Source organism: Suricata suricatta, chromosome 5 (genome assembly GCF_006229205.1).
Source record: "Suricata suricatta isolate VVHF042 chromosome 5, meerkat_22Aug2017_6uvM2_HiC, whole genome shotgun sequence".
NCBI classification, from domain to species: Eukaryota; Metazoa; Chordata; class Mammalia; order Carnivora; family Herpestidae; genus Suricata; species Suricata suricatta.
This window is the reverse complement of record NC_043704.1, coordinates 138,836,673-138,854,125: the sequence shown is the minus strand read 5'-3', so window position 1 is coordinate 138,854,125 and position 17,453 is coordinate 138,836,673. Positions and strand designations below refer to the sequence as shown.

At 39.6% G+C, this 17,453-nt stretch overlaps 1 protein-coding gene across 4 annotated transcripts in view; it reads left to right on the top strand.

Moving 5' to 3' along the window:
* The first annotated feature begins 6 nt into the window (after nt 1–6).
* The window catches only part of NGLY1 (N-glycanase 1), a 58,157-nt gene continuing 40,710 nt past the window's right edge, over nt 7–17,453 (top strand). For all 4 annotated transcript variants that reach the window (XR_003908938.1, XM_029940365.1, XM_029940364.1 and 1 more), the window contains exons 1-3: nt 7–162; nt 11,439–11,553; nt 15,931–16,176. Coding sequence is in view for 3 of the 4 variants with exons in the window: in XM_029940365.1 (XP_029796225.1) it covers nt 32–162; nt 11,439–11,553; nt 15,931–16,176 (492 nt within the window). In the remaining variant the exon portion in view is untranslated. The remainder of the gene's footprint in view (nt 163–11,438; nt 11,554–15,930; nt 16,177–17,453) is intronic.

Here is a 17,453-nt window from a genome sequence, read left to right as displayed (position 1 = left end):
GAGGGGTGGCGACGGCCGCGGGCGCTCAAGCATGGCGGCGGCCGCGTTGGGCAGCTCCTCGGGCTCTGCGTCCTCGGCCGTAGCCGAGCTGTGCCAGAACACGCCGGAGACCTTTCTGGAGGCCTCCAAGCTGTTGCTCACCTACGCAGACAACATCCTCAGGTGCGGGACTGCGTGGTGGGACGCGGCGCCGGGGAGGGCGGTAAGGGGCGCCTGCTTGGCGCAGGTTTGGGGGCGCCGGGCCAGGGCCCCGAAGGGCGGCGAGGCCAGAAAGGACCGGGGCCTGAGCCTGGCTCCGACTCCGTGTCGGAGCCCCCTGGCCAAGGGCCTGGAGACCTGGCCGGGCCACTGTGTCCAGAGGAGAGTAAGTTTCTTTTGCACTTGCTACTTGGCACCTGCTGTCGGGGTACTCCGGGGTGAACTAGAGGTGGTGTGGGCAGCGCGGGGCGGAGGGAGGTGAGAAGGCGTGCCGGAAACACTTGCTTCGGGTCGAGTTGTTTCACTGTCTTAATGTCAGCGCAGATAACAGCGTCTCATCCCCGTGTCGGTTTCACCGTAGTGCCTTAAATTGCCCCAGGCTTACAAGAAGTTAGTCTCCCACTAAATACCCCCTCCCAACATTTTGTGAATATTTTAACATCCAAGAATAATGCTAACTGAAGGGGTGGGTTTTTTGTACATTTTTATGGTCTTTTCCTGCCACTTCTGTTGATTGACATATTAAGCATGTTACTTTAAAAAAATTGTTTTTATGGTTTTTATTTATTTTTTGAGAGACACAGAGAGACAGTGCGAACAGGGAGGGTCAGAGAAAGAGGGAGATACAGAATCCGAAGCAGGCTCCAGGCTCTGAGCTAGCTGTCAGCGCAGAGCCCGACGCGGGGCTTGAACCCACGAACCATGAGATCATGACCTGAGCCGAAGCCGGACGCTTAAACAACTGAGCCACTCAGGCGCCCCTAACCATGTTACTTTACAATTTACAATTTTTTTTTGTATTAATACCTGTAGTATGCTGTTTAACATGATCTTTTTAAAATAAGAATTAGTGAAGATTACCTTGGCTGAGAGTAATTTGTTTCATCTGTGAGCAAAAATATACTTGTAGGTCGATTCTTAAGGAACCCTACCGATTTGGGGAATTGGGAGGCAGGCTTGCTTATTCATTTTGAATCATTATCATTATCAGTTCTTGGATCAATTCATGTGGTGTCTTGAGGAATGTGAGTGTGGGGGAGGGAAATAGAAACGAGGTTAAAGGAGATCTACGTGGCAGATCCTTGAGTGGTGTTACCTCATTCATCGGGTCACCATGAATACTGTCTAGGCTGTCCCTTCCACCTCATCACCCCCGGTGCACTTGTTCTGCTGAGTAGCAGGTATATTGGCATGAAGTCTAAAAGGAAATTCTTCTTAGTTTCAAGGTTATAGATTTGATGTGATCCAGTTTTAGAGACCTTAGTTACAAGTGTAGTGGTTTTTTTTTTTTTAATGTTCTATTTATTTTAGAGAGAGAGAGAGACAGCATGAGCAGGGGAGGGTCAGAGAGAGAGGGAGACACAGAATCTGAAGACAGGCTCCAAGCTCGGAGCTGTCAGCGTAGAGCCTGATGCCGGGCTCGAACCCATGGACCATGAGCCGAAGTTGGAAGCTTAAACTGACTGAGCCACCCAGGCGCCCCACAGGTGTAGTAATTTAACCCATTAAACAGTTCGTTGTTCATGGCAATATATTGTTTATATAGGTGACATTAAGGATTTTAAAAGTCAGTTGTAGGGAAAATTTATTATTTGCCAGATGTTACAAAGGCTACAGCATGGGCAGTGTACTCAGCTACGCAATTGTGACCTATGTGGGGGACTGCCTTTCTCCTCTGTGACACCTTCGTCAGCTCACCTCTACCCTGTGAGGTCTCAAGCTCTTCAAAGCACAAGGAAGCCAGTGGACCCTGCATGAATGAACTCATAAACTGAGTTCCCCAGAATTTTTCAGCTGGGACCTCCAACCTGGAAAGCCATCAAACTATTTAAATCCCATTATTAAGAAAAGGGAAGTGGCCTTGTAATAGGATTCACTTCTGCTTTTAATCTAGTGAAACCCAGAATGCTGAGATCAAGATGTGTTGAGGAAGGAAAACCTCTGTATGCAAATAATAACTTGGCATAATCCCCATTGTGAGTATTTTCAAACTCATAGAAGAAGCTTGGCGGCTGTCAGTTCATAATACAGTTTTTACTATGGCTTATGTTTGTGATCTTTAAAAGCTTTATCTGAAAAAGGAATTAGAGGTCTAGAACTGATCATTGGAGATGCTATGAAAAACTACCCTTGTTAGTTTAAGTACAGGCACATCTTGTTTTATTGTGCTTCGCAAATACCGTGTTTTTTTTACAGGTATTTCAAAATTTTGAAGTATTACAAAGTTTTTCAAGGTTTATGATGTTGAGCAAGTCTGTTGGTGCCAATTTTCCAGCAACATTTCCTCACTTTGTATCTTTGTGTCACATTTTGGTAATTGTAGTATTTCAGACTTTTTCATTATTTGTTATGGTGATTTGTGATCAATGAGTTCTTTAAATTTTTTAAGTTTATTTGTTTTGAGAGAGAGAGAGCAAGCAAGGGAGGGGCAAAGAGAAAGAGAGAATGAGAATCCCTAGCAGGCTCCACACTGTCAGACCAGAGCCCGTTGCTGGCTTTTACTCATGAATTGTGAGATCATGAGACCTGGGCTGAAACAGAAAGTTGGATGCTTAACGAACTGTGTGACCCAGGAGCCCCTGAGCTCTTTTATTCAATTGAAATCTAGTTAACACAGAATGTTACGTTAGTTTCAGTGGTACAACATAGTGATTCCCCAAGTTTGTACCTTATGCTATGCTCACAAGTGTAGCAACCATCTGTCATCATGCAAAGCTATTATAAAGCTGTATTAATATAGCCATTAATTGTGGGGCTCAAACTCACAAGGCCGAGATCAAGAGTCACGTGCTCTGCTGACTGAGCCAGACTTGCTGCCATGACTTACTTATCCCATAACCAGAAGCCTATACCTCCCGCTCCCCTTCACCCATTGCGCCCATCCCACACTCCCTTCCCACCCCACAACCATCATTTAGTCTCTGTATTTTTGTGTTTGTTTCTGTTATTTGTGTATTTGTTTTGCTTTTTTAGTTCCAAATTGTCACAGATGGCAAGATCTCATTCCTTTTTTATGGCTGAGTAATATTCCGCGCGTGTGTGTGTACATATACCTATACACACACACACACACACACACACACACACACACACACACACATATATACCATATCTTCTTTATCCTGTGATCAGTTATCTTTGATGTTACTATTGTAATTTGGAGGAGTGCACCAACTGCACCCACATCACATGGCAAACTTAATCTGTAAATGTGTTCTGTTTGCCCCACCCGTTGGCCCTTCTGTCCCCTCTCCTTTCCTAGGCTTCCCTTTTCCTAAGACACAATAATAATTGAAATTAGGCCAGCTAATAACCCTGGAATGGCCTAAGTGTTCAAGTGAAAGGAAGAGATACACATCTCTCACTTTAAATCAATAACGGGAAGTGATTCAGCTTAGTGAGGAAGCTGTGTCAAAATCCAAGCTAGGCCCAAAGCTAGGCCTATTGTACCAAAAAGCCAAGTTGCAAATGTAAAGGAAATGTTCTTGAAGGAGATTAAAAGTACCATTTGAGTGACCTCAACACAAATGATGAGAAAGCAAAACAGCCTTTTTGCTGCTAGTAGAGAAAGTTTTAGTGGTCTAGATAGAAGATCAAACCAGCCATAACATTCCCTTAAAAACCAAAGCCTAATCCAGAGCAAGGTCTTAACATCTTCAGTTCTGTGAAGGCTGAGGGGTGATAAAAAGTTTCAAGCCAGCAGAGGTTAGTTCATGAGGTTAAAGGAAGGAAGCTGTTTCTATAACACAAAAGTGCTAGGTGCAGCAGCAAATACTGATGAGAAGTTGCAGAAAGTTACCCAGAACTAGCTAATATAATTCATGAAGATGGCTACAGTAAACAACAGATTTTCAACATCTACAAAACAGCTTTCTATTTGAAGAAGATGCCACTTAGGACTTCATAGCTAGAGAGAAGAAGTCAATGTCTGACTTCAGAGGACAAGTTGACCCTCTCATTAGGGGCTAACACAGCTGGTGATTTAAATTGAAGCCAATGCTTATTAACATTTCTGAAAATTCTAAGTGGAAAAACAAAAGCCTGGGTGAGAGCACATCTCTTTAACTATGTGATTTATTGAATATTTTAAGGCCACTGTTGAAACCTCAGAAAAAAAGATTCCTTTCAAAATGTCATTGCTCATTGACAATGCACCTGGTCATCCAGGAGCTCTGATAAAAATGTACAATGACATGATGTTGTTTTCATGCCTGCTGGCACATCTCTTCTGCCATCCAGGGATCAAGGAGTCGTTTCGACTTTCAATCTTCTTATTTTAACAACTACATTTTGTAAAGCTATAGCTGCTATAGATAATGATTCTTCTGGTGGTTCTGGGCAAAGTTGAAAACCTGGCAAGGATTCACCATTCAAGATGCCATTAACATTTGTAATTCATCGAAGGAGGTCAAAATGTCAACATTAGTAGGAGTTTGGCAGAAGTTGATTTTAACCCTCATGAATAACTTTGAGGGATTCAAGACCACAGTGGAGAAAATAGCTGTAGATATGGTGGAAATAGCAAGAAAAGTAGAATTAGAAGTGGAGCCTGAAGACGTGGCTGCAATCTCATGATAAAACTTTCATGGATGAATGGGGCATCTGGGTGGCCCAGTTGGTTAAGCATCTGACTCTCGATTTCAGTTCAGGTCGTGATCTCAGGTTCACGCGATGGAGCCTCACGTCAGGCTCTGCACAGACAACACAGAACCTGCTTGGGATTCTTTCCCTCTCTCTGCCCCTCCCCTGCTCTTTCTCTTTTTCTCTCAAAATAAATAAATAAATAAACTTTAAAAAGAACACTTTTATGGATGAGCAAAGGAAATGGTTTCTTGAGATGGAACCTCCTAGTGTAGATGCTGTGAAGATTGTTGAGATAACAACAAAGAATTCAGAATATAACAAATTTTGCTGATAAAGCAGTGTCAGGGTTTGAAGGAGTTGACTCCAGTTTTGAAAGATATTTTATCAAACAGCATCACATGATACAGAGAAATTGTTCATGAAAGGAAGAGTCTTTTGACGTGGTAAACCTTATTGTCTTGTTTTAAGAAATTGCCACAGCCCCACCAATACTTAGCATCCATCAACATTGAAGCAAACCCTCCACCAGCAAAAAGATTACAACTTACTAAAAGTCCGTATGATAGCATTTTTTAGCAATAAGTATTGCTTAATTAAGGTATGTACAATTTTTAAAATGTAATGTTATTACACATGTAATAGAGTATAATATGGTATAAATATAACTTTTATGTACAGTGGGAAGTTTTACAAATTCATTTGACTTGGTTTACTACAGTTTTCACTGTCCTACATCGGTCTAGATTCAAACCTATACTCTGTCTGAGATATGCATGTAATAATATTAATCCCTGGTCTCATTTTCTTTTAATTAAAACCTCTTTATGCTTTAGGAAGTTAAAAAACATTCTTTCTTCCATTTCTAAGTCCTTGATTTGTTAACCTCTTACTAGAAAATCTGATCTCTTCTTCAGAGATTTCTAATCTAGGTTACTCTAACTACATTATATTACAGATCTGCTAATCCCACTTATTTGAGAGTAAAGAAAACCAAAGTTTTCTGTTCCTTTTGCTGTTTGGGGAAATCCATTAGTGTTAGAGATAAGGGACTGTGTCAGGGATGTTGTCTTGATATATCTTATTCCTGCCTCAGTGTTTGACGTAGTGTTTTATGAAATGAGTGATGAAATGAGAATTTCATTAGTAGTTTTTTGTTTTGCTTTGTTTAATTTTTTATAAACAGTAGTACTTGTCACTACACTCAAGTAAAGGTAATAGGTTTGGTTATGTTTCAAATTTCTGCTTCTGGTGATGTTAACCTATTCCTCAACTAAGAGTCATAAAGTTAATGAAAGTACAGAATAAACAATAAGCTAATTTGCATGCACAATATGCCATGGGATTGAACCTTTTACTTTTTTTTCAGTTCATCGACTTCTAGATAAAGATGAGCTGTACTCAATAATATCTGTTTTTCAAACTCTGTAATACTTTGACTAGCATTCCACATGTGTTCCTTAGATAATTTGCTCCATTTATTCGCTAAAATATATGTTTGATGTTCTACTAATTTCCTTTGCAAACTGCACACAGTTATTGGTTACAAATTAAACTGTCTATGGTTGGGAAGGGCCAAGAATGAAAGTGGTTTATTCTTTCCAAGAAAATAAATAGGTTTAGGAAAAAGACACAACTATGGAAAACAGCCACACTGTAAAATCTAGAGAACAATTGCAAGACAGTGTTCAAGGAGTTACATGTTTCTGTCTGGAGATAGCAGGGGTCCTAGTGTGGAAGGGTTTTGAGAACAGAGGTTTGGTAAGATGGGACAGGTTGATGGAATAGCAGAGAACATGTATTTGACATAAGAGACAAAAGAAAGTGATTGTACTTTCTAGAGTCAAAAAGAAACATAATGGAGGAGTTTAATGTAGAATAATGATGTAAGAAGACACAGGCATGGATTTCATTTGTGATGCTGTTACAGTAATCATAAGCATAAATGGGGAGAGAATGGAGAAGAAAACTGTTGGCGGCAGGGGTTGGTAGTTCTTGATGACTGAATCCAAGGAGTAGAACTGGTAATGGGAGGAGACAACCCAAATAACTTCAGATTTTTAATCTAGGTTACTATTGAAAACTGGAGAAATCGAAAGAGGGCAGTTAATTGTGGATTGGTGAGTTTGTTGGTGTATTGTATGATGAAGAGTGCAAAAGCTTTGTAACCAGATCAGAGGTTTTAAATCCCAGTCAGCCGTTTCCTAGGAGACTGGTTGTAGGCAATTTATGTAAAGTCTCTGGACCTAAGTTTCCTCATTTTTTTTCCAGTTTCCTCATTTTTAAGAGCAAAGAAAAAATGCCTGCATTATAGGATTCTTGCAAAAGAGAATTAAAGGCACATATGTTATATATTGGTAGCATTATTCAGTTTTTCACCCTGAACAAGCTAGATTATGGGTATGTTTACCTTATTGTCAGCTACATAGAATGGTGGTAGACAGCCAGAGATGGTTCCCAGAGAGTTCTAAAGGCAGATAGATGGTTTTGAAAAATACACATGTATAGGGGCCCCTGGGTGGCTCAGTGGGTTAAGTGTCCAACTTCAGCTCAGGTCATGATCTTACAGTTCTTGAGTTCGAGCCCCATGTCAGGCTTTGTGCTGACAGCTAGCTCAGAGACTGGAGCCTGCTTTGGATTCTGTGTCTCCCTCTTCTCTGCCCTTCCCGCATTTGTGCCTACTTGCTTGCGCTTTCTCGCTCTCACTCTCAAAAATAAATAAACATTAAGAAATTTTAAAAGATTTTACATGTATCCCAGAATTATTATTTTGATTTACAAAAGGACTAGAAATATTTTTTAAATGGCCACAAACCAACTTTTGTGATCAGTAATAAAAATACAAGATCAGGGCGCCTGGGTGGCTCAGTCAGTTAAGCGTCTGACTTCTGCCCAGGTCATGATCTCACAGTTCATGGGTTTGAGCCCCATGTCGGGCTTTGTGCTGACAGCTCAGAGCCTGGAGCCTGCCTTAGAGTCTTTGTCTCCCTCTCTCTGACCCTCCCCTGCTCACGCTGTCTCTCTCTTTCTCTCAACAATAAAACATTTTTAAAAAAATTTTAAAGGAAAAAAACCCTATCATATCTATTAAAAAATATATAAGATTATAGGATCTCTCATGTACTAAGTTTCCATTTATGTAAACCCTTTCTGGTATTATGCATTCTAAAGAGGAAGAAGGCTAATAAAGGGTCAGCTATGTTTAATTCTCAGCATTTATGAAATTCTGAAATAGAAGCATTTAACTTTTTCTTTTTTCTGAGTCTGTGACCTCAGTGGGAAGCTTGTTGTTAATGTGTCTTAAGATCCTAAGTATATGGTAGGTAGGTGAAACGCATGACTTTTTTCCTACCATTCTGTTGTAAAAACAAAGACTAATATTCTACAGATTAAACAGTTTTGTAGATACCTGGGGGTAAGACAACCAGGAAGATACCAAAATATGTTCAAAGTGATGGTGAATGAGGTGCAGGAAAGTTTGTTACCCTTTCAAGACTCTATTCCTTCCTTCAACACCATCCAGCAAACAGCTAACCAAACACCTCAAGTGACTGTGCAAAATTATTGCTAACAAGCAAGATAAATATTAGCAGTTGCAGAAATAGTTAAGAGTCAGCAGAGGCAGAAGAAACACATTGAAAAATTAGAGCAAAAGATATTTGAGAAAAGTCTGCAGGGAAAGTAATGGAAGAAGATGAAGCAAAAATAAGGGTGATCCTTAGGGGTAGTTCAGACGCTGCAAGATAAGGAGAGAAGTAATGAGGTTAAGGATGGTGGGTACACTGGATGATGCTGTAAAGCCAGAGATCTAGAAGGTGTCTGTGTGGTACTTGTCCAAGGGCAGGAAATGGGATCTTGTGGATTTGAGGCCTAATGGCTTTGTGGCCACGTTCTCTAAGCCTTTGAGGGCTTCAGGATGAACTCTTGGCACCATTTTATGTTCAAGACTATGGCTGGTGTGCTCAGCATATTTTAAAAGACATAGATAGGATTTGGGTAACTGGACGTAGCTGTTGGGTTTTTTGTTTGCATTGTTTTTGGTGAGAAAAATACATAAATGGTATGTGAGGCCTATTGATATAAAAAGATGGGAAATAGACTATAGTAGAAAAGCTATATCAACAGTTATTTTGAAAAAATGTATCAAAATACATGTGTCACAATACTTCAAAATATGTATCAGATCAACCAAAGAATATTTTATAAGAACTTTTTAAATTTTTTACGTTTATTTATTTTTGAGCAAGAGAGAGAGAAAGAGAGGTAGCGAGCAGGGCAAGAGCAGGCGACAGGGAGACACAGAATCTGAAGCAGGCTCCAGGCTCCCAGCTGTCAGCACAGAGTCCGACGTGGGGCTCGAACCCAAAAGTGTTGAGGTCATGACCTGAGCCGAAGTTGGACACTCAACGGACTGAGCCACCCAAGTGCCCCAAGAATTTTTTCAACAGTGGTAAAAGGGAAGAAAAACTAGAAAATTAAGATCAGTGAAAGACTTTGATCATGTAAAAATCTGGAAGCTATTGGGGAAAAAGTAGGTAAAACAAACAATGTTTTGAGGTTGTTACCTTAATCAGTTTTGCACCAGTAGGTTATATCATAATGATGGTATTGCTGTGTTTATAACCTTGTGAAATGTGTTGCATATCATGAAAAGATGCTTTATTTATCTGTAAATAGCATTGGTAAATGTAGGGTTCTTGTATAGTTTAATGTTTTTTGTTTTAGGTGGTGAGAAAGGGAGGCACACTTATGATACAGTGCAGCATAAAAGGCGGGGGTGCTGTGGGCCAGGCAGCCTCCTATGACAAAGACCTCCAATGTCAATGCCAAGGTTGAGAAACTCGTTTAATGCACAGAACGAAAGAGCAGAACATACATTTTTTTCTTTGTGTTTTTTCAGCTGCCTGTGATGCTCAAATGACCTGAGGTGAAGAACACTGGTTTTGTTTTTAATTTCCAGTCTTTGGTGGACCTATAACTTTCATAAAATACAATAACAATTTCATAGCACATCAAATTGTTGTAAAAATTGCTGAGTACTCTCAATTTCTGCACTTCTCATGAATGAGGAGCAAAGAGTGTAGATTGGCATCAGTCTGTGGACATTTTGAATAGCACTATGTTAGAGCTTTGTCTATCAATATTCTGTAATAAACGTGTATAATTTTGGAAATTAAGGAAAAGTTTTAAAAAGATTTATGTATTTATGACAATTTGGCAATAGGGAGTTGTTTGATGGAAAACAAATATGTAGAAATATGTAGAAACTTCCACAAGTAAATAAGGACACAAATGGCTAATGAGTTGTTAATAGTTGCCAGCATTTGTCTGCCACCCCCATCCCATAGTCCAGGCAGAGGGCCTCCTTCCCAGAGACCCCTGACACAGCCTCAGAATCTTTCTTAAAATAGTACTGGAAGCCCCTCCATTGGAAGGGAGTTTGTGTCAGATATGAAATCTACGTATCATCCTAAATTATGTTCTGATGGTCTTGAGTATAATACTATGATTGTCTTAACCTTGTATTTTTTTTCTGATTTTTTTTTTAAATAGCGTTTCTGATTTATCAACGTTATTAAAAAGCTCAAAGCTTTTCATATGCTGGTCTCACCCCATGTATGCTATTCAAATCTTTTTTTTAATGTTTTTATTTATTATTGAGACAGAGAGGAACAGAGCATGAATGGGGGAGGGGCAGGGAGAGCAGGAGACACAGAGCCTGAAGCAGGCGCCAGACCCTGAGCTGTCAGCATAGAGCCCTATGCAGGGCTCGAACCCACCAACCGTGGGATCACAACCTGAGCTGAAGTTGGCCGCTTAACCAACTGAGCCACCCAGGCGCCCTGCTATTCAAAATCTTAATCACCATAAAAAAAATTGGGCTGTGACAAAAATATATCTTGAGCTGAAGCAGAACATAGACTGAAAACAATCACTGTTCTAGGGAAGAAGGAAAATCAAGGTGTACTTGGGTTTATATTTTTCAGAAGTAAAAACTTTGACGAACTATGATCCATTTTTATACAGCTTTTTATTTATTTTATGTATTTATTTTTATTATCACAGGTATTTTATTTTATTTTATTTTTAAATAGTTCATTGTCAAATTGGTTTTCATATAACACCCAGTGCTCTTCCCCACAAGTGCCCTCCTCCATCACCACCACCTCTTTTCCCTCTCCCCCTTCCCCTTATACAGCTTTTTAGTTTCTTTTATTCATTCATTTCATAAGTCTTTACTAACCACCATCTATGCATCAAGCACCATTCTTGATGACTGAGATACATCAGAACAAAATAGGCAAAATCTTCTGCCCATATGTCTGGAGCTTACGTGGGGTTTTTTTTCTTAGAAACCTAAAAACTCATAAAAGTATATAGCTTTAATAACACATGATTAAAAAGTCTCATGGATTTCTATTATGGAAGCATTACTATTATCAGCTGTGAAATTAAACAGTAAGCTGGTAGTAAATGTGTATTGAGGTAAGAATCGCGAAATCAGGCTGTTTTTCCAGACTGTGTCTCCTCTTTCTGTAAAGCTGGGATCTGTACAACCTTGTAGCAGTGTAGCCAGTATAAAATGTGAAAAGGAGTGCAAGAACACTGTGGAAAGTCTAAATTGTTATATATAATCAAACTTTTTTTATTTAAATCAGAAACCCTAATGATGAAAAATATAGATCTATCCGGATTGGAAACACAGCTTTTTCTACTAGACTCTTACCTGTCAGAGGAGCCGTTGAATGTTTATTTGAAATGGGCTTTGAAGAGGTAAGTATGTTGAAGGGTTTCTTTTCCCCAATTCACGTACAAGGACTTTGTTATAGTGTTGATGGATAATTCTCTAAATAAGATAACATCTTTTAATTAATTGATCATTTTGGAAATCTGTGCAGCTAGTGTTTTTTTCACCTATTAGACATTTAAAAGTCACAGTAAATATGCTTTAAAATCACAATAAAATATAACAGCTCTCCTTTAATCCTTTAGAGCAGGGCGGTCAGGTATACAACCCAAAGACCACATTATGGGTCACTTTAGGCTTTTGGCAAAAACCTGCTTTGTGAATAGGAGTAGAGTCTAATAACCACCTGTCTCCGGTAAGAAATGAGAAGAGTAGAGGCAGAAAAGCTGAGTTTAGTTACCACTTGTAAGGAATTTCTTCTGTGACAGAAGAATCTCAGTGTGCTTTTATGTTTTTAGCTCAAAGTAAAAGTTTGATGTTTTCATCCTCTGGAATCTTGTGGCATAGTTTTTGACACAATGAAAGTAGTTATCCTTTTCGTGAATTTTCTGTGTGTATATATGCCTAACCATTTCCAGTTTGTGGAATAGTGAAAGAAGTAGAACCAGGTTGTGGATACTTGGTAGTCCACAGCAGCCAGAATTGGCAAGGCTGTAGACATTATTAAAGTGATATGCTGAGTTACCATAAGTACTTTCCTTTCTGCCTCTCTGCCTTTCTCCCCAGATTCTGTTCCAGGCCCTGGAGAGTATAGTAGTGAACTAGAGAAATAGATCCCATCTCACATGGAGCTTGGATTCTGATAAGTTAGACAAAAAGTAGACATGAATGCAGAGGCGAGTGCCACGACGAACACAGGGCATGGAGACACAATACAAAGCAGCCGTAGAAGCAGGCAGCTATGTACGGATGAGTGATCCGGGGAGGCCTCGAGGGAGATCACATTTGAGCTGGGACTGAAGTAGTTCAGGTACCTGAAGCTCTCAAGTCGGAGTCCTTCAGACAGCTCACGTGTCCAGAGGACTTGCAGGAGTAGCAGCTTTGGCACAGAAAGTAGCTGCGCAGACAGGCAAGAAGCCAGGGCGTGTGTTTTGAGGACTGTGGTGAAGAGTTGGATTTCATTCTAAGTGAAATGGGAAACCGTAGAAGGTTTTAGGCAGGGAAGGATATTTAAAAGGTTATTCTAATTGTTGTAAAGGGAATGTTCTGGATATTGGGGGATAGGGGAAAGGGGTGAAGCGGGGAGGACCAGTTAGAAAGTGTTTATCAACCTAAGGGAGAAACAGTAATGGTTTGTGTAAGTTCCGTGAACTTTTGTCTGTTTGTTCCCTGTGTGGCCAGCTCCTAGAAGAGTGCTGCTACACTTAGGCACTCAGTTAGCATGTGCTGGATTAAAGACTGATAGCAGTGGAGATGGGACGAAAGTAGAGGCATCCAGAACTTACTTTTGAAGCAGATTCTGCAAGACTTGCTAAACTAGATATGGGGTACAAGGGAAAGGAAGGAATGAAGGATACTTCAGGTTTTGGTTTGAGCATCTATGTGGATGCAAGCACCATTCAGATTGAGAAATCTTGGAGTATAGCAGATACCGGGAGAAATGACAGCCTATCTTTTGGATAATTCTAACTAACATACTGTTAAACATAGCAAGTAGGCAGTTGGATATAAGTCTTTAACTTGAAGGGAGAGGTCAGGCCGGAAGTGTAAATCTTGATGGTATCTGCTTGTAGTTACCTGCAGATATCTGAACGTAAAGAATTTAAAAGTACAGAGGGAAAGTTGAGAACATTGCTGATTTTGTTCAAGGAAATACAGATTTTTTTAGTCAAACGACAGAAAAGGTTAGTAAATGACAAGTAGAAACTGTACTAATTTCTCGTTTTTGAGGTGTCACAGATTCTGTGGAGTTGTATTTGTCTTTCATCCAGCGAGTATTTGAGTGCCAGGTGTGATGACCAGCTGTCCCAGTTTGCCTGAGGCTGTCCTGGGTTCAGTGCTCGAAGTCTCACGTGCTAGAAAACCTGTCCCCGGCAGACTTGGAGGCTGCTCATGCGGGTGCTGGGTAACAAGCTGACTTCCAGTACTGTCTGACCCAGCGAGGCCCACAGTTTCAGAAAAGATTTGCATGTTTTGGTTAGACTTATTTATACTTCAAGTTTCTGATTGGCTGTGGACTTCCGGTTCAGGGCCTGTCCGAGGTGTTATCGGGGTGGCTAAGTTGCAGAAGGAACCGGTGGGACTGCAACTAAACACTACCATGGGAAAGAAACTTTGGTAGGCTCTAAGATGAAGTAGGAGTCCCTCAGACCCATCCCGGACGTTATATTTTTCATATTCAAGTCCTGGGCACCTTGGGGCCTACCTGCCTTTGAGGCTGAATTCTTTGTGAAAATTCCGAGAAAGAAGTTGAGAAACACTGGGATCCACATGGCTGTGTGACTCATCAGGCTTGCTGAGCGGAGTGGTTCTCACCAGGTGTCAAAGGAGGTGGGCCGTTTGGGTTGTCATGGTGACTGGAAACTATTACCAGCATTTAGTGGGCAGGAAGGGGACAGGTTTGCTTAACATCTGACAGGGACAGTTGTCTTAGCAAAAATATGTTAACAAATACGGATTTTTGTTAAATACCAGAATTCTCATTGATTTCTTAAAATGTTATTGGATCTAGTGCCAAGCCTGTAATTTTGTCCTTTCATGAAAATACAGTGCCGTTGATTAAACTTTTTAGTACAGACACTTTGGCCGTGATCATCCATTCTTTTAGGACTGGTCCTGAAAAGTTGGAAGGGAAGACAGCATCTCTGTCTTATCGGGGCCCCCTCTGAGGTGTGGACTGAAACCTGTTATACTGTATTTCCACCTCTGTCCATGGTGTCTTCTACCTTTCTCATGCTGCTCCCCTAAAGGATGAGATGGAAAACCTCCGTATTTGGTTTGAATTAAGTGTCTGGTTTCTCTTCCCAGACCTCATCAGAGATGTGAGATTCTGATGTTGGAAACGCATTGTGATGCAATTTGTGCTAATCATATATGTAATTATAACAGAATAAAAATATTCTCTTTTGCTCAACACTTCCAACTATTAGTACAAGCTTGTGGTTATTGGTCTCTGTTCAGTCTAAGGTGACTCCATTATAGCATAGCAATTAAGATTTGTTAAGTTTGAATCTTTATTCCAGCAATTGTTCTGTAGCATCAGGCAGGTTATTTAACTTTTCTGAGCCTTCATATTTCCATATGAAGAGTAGGGATAAACCTAATACGACTTTGCAGGGTGGTCGTGAGAATTACTTGAGATAATGTATGTCAAATGCTTTAGTATAGCACCTAGAGCACATAAACACAATAAATGATAGTTTTGTTTTGTTTTTACGAACTATTACTATTATGGGTAACACATATATAGAGCTTACTGGCCTCTTCTGGCTTTTTAAAAGGCATTCATATGGAATTAATTTTCATGTCATTAACGAGAAATGTCTTGGTCAGTTTATTCTCATAGGTCTGCCAGCACCGGCGAAATAAGGTCATTCTCAGTTACGGAGCTTAACTGAAATGCTCATGATCTGCAAGTCTTACTACTACATGCTAACAACTGTTTTATCTCCTCTGCAGTTGGTGGAATTATTGTTTTAACACGCTGCTTCTCAGTGCCTTGAAACTTAATATATTTTCATTTAACTTTTTCCTTGTTTATAATTTTCTGTTTTACATTGTGAGCTTTGTTGTAATGTTTATTGTATCTTAAAGCACTCTGATTATATTGTGGGTATCCATTAAATGAGTCACTACTTGAAGAATGGGATTTTTATGGTTTGACTGTTTTGTTTGGACTACTTTGTATTTACTGTTAAGAATCCATAATTTTTAATTGACCATCAGGATATACTTTTTGTTTTCTTGGAAAAATTAGTGGACCCCATATACAGACTGCTAATCATATAGCTATTCTTTAAAGTCTTGAGTTTAGGAGATTCAAAGAAAGAAAGGAGATTCATAACTTCTTGGTTCTATGTGACCCCTGATCTTTCCTATGGCTAGAAGCGACTGTTACTTCATAGGGGATTTACTACTGCAGAGAAGATAGAAATGTACATTTTTGTAATTCTTATGGGACTTTGTGACTTACTGTTCCTAAAAGAAAATACTTTTCTAAAGGCCTTTGAATCACATAAGCTAAGCATTATATGCTAAGAAAGAGACCAATTTCTTTAGTTTCCTAGTTTACATATAGGCATTTTTACCTTTGCTTTTTTTGAAAAGTGCCATAATGGTAGAAAAACAATGATTGTTAATATCTGATGTATTCTGTAGTATTGGTTTCATTTTATAGATCTGTATATGAAGGACTGTCAGTATAAAGCAAAAGTTAAAATGTTTCCCATTTTTATAAATTCCAGGGAGAAACACATCTCATCTTTCCTAAAAAAGCTTCAGTGGAGCAGCTACAAAAAATTCGTGACCTGATTGCCCTGGAAAGAAGTAGCAGATTGGATGGATCAAATAAGACTCACAGAGTAGAGTTATCTCAGCAACCTGCACCCAGTTCCCAGCTTCCTGCAACGCAGTCTTCAACTCCGAACGGGCTAACCCAGCCTTCTGGGAACAGTGAAGGGCAGCCATCCAGTCCACCGTCTGCTCCAGGGGTAACGTCAGAATTAAACCTTTCTTAACCAGTACAAAGTACTGAAACAGCAAAAGCTTTGAAACACGTTGTGAGTTATTATTCCTGAATTTGTGCCCTCCGTATTCTTGGTTCTTAGAATTCTAATACATCAGATTTCCTTAGGTCTTTAAAAAATTGTCATTTTGTAACAAGTTGGGGAAATGACCATCTTTTTTAATACTTTTAAATCTTAACTTTCAGTTTATTACTTTTTAGGCGTTTCATCATTTGTCATATAAATGCACCTGTTATATAAATTAGTATATGTCTTTCACCTAAAACTAAATAACAGACTTGCTGGACAATGGTACAGCTCATAAGAGATTTCCTCTACTTCATTGACACTTCTGATGTAAATTTTACCTGCTGCCATTCATTCTGGGGATTATTAATTCCAATAACCAAACCCTTATCAACCCCTCAGTTTAGTAAAAGAAATCAGCTCCTTTACGCTTAAAGTAAATAATAACGCGTTAACCTATTAAGCGTGGTGCTACCAGATTAGTGAAGTTGAGTTAGTGGCATACACAGCTCCGTACTTCTGTAGAACTGACTGATACCAAACCTGTGATCTCTTACAGGCATCCCTGGTACACTGAGCTGATCTCATTTAACAGGAAACTATCCTATTTACAAAAATCCCTTTTGATAGAAGTCCTTAAGTTTTCCTCTGAATTTTTACTCTCAAAAATTTCATGATTTTTTTTTCTATAGTAATTTTGTCAGTAGCCAGCTTCAACTCGTATCCTCTTGTTTTTATTTTGGTAAAACATCTTATCACTGTCCTCCATAAAGCAGAACCTCTATATAGAGTCACTTATTAAATCTACCCTTAATCTTCTCCATTGGCTAATTCCCTGGTAGTCAAATGATTGGTGGTCATTTCTTTGTTTATGCTGACAAGCCCCGAAACTTGTTTTTAAAAAATAAAGAATAAAGGTGGTAAGGGGCTGTCAGGGGAATAGACAGAGAGTTACTGTCCTTTCATATAATTCTTGTTGAGTGGTTTCCAAACTGTGTGTGTGTGTGTGTGTGTAGGATTAACTCCTCTAAAACATATGTGTGCTTCAGTTTACTTAAATTAACCTTGAAGTCTTTGAAATGTTTTCTCCTCTCATTAACTTCACAGCTAATGTTTTTTTTTTTAATGTTTACTTGTTTTGAGAGAGAGAGAGACCTCAGAGATGTGTGCTTGAGATGTGTACATACCAGTGGGGGGGAGGGGCAGAGAGAGTGTGTGTGAGGGGAGACAGAGAG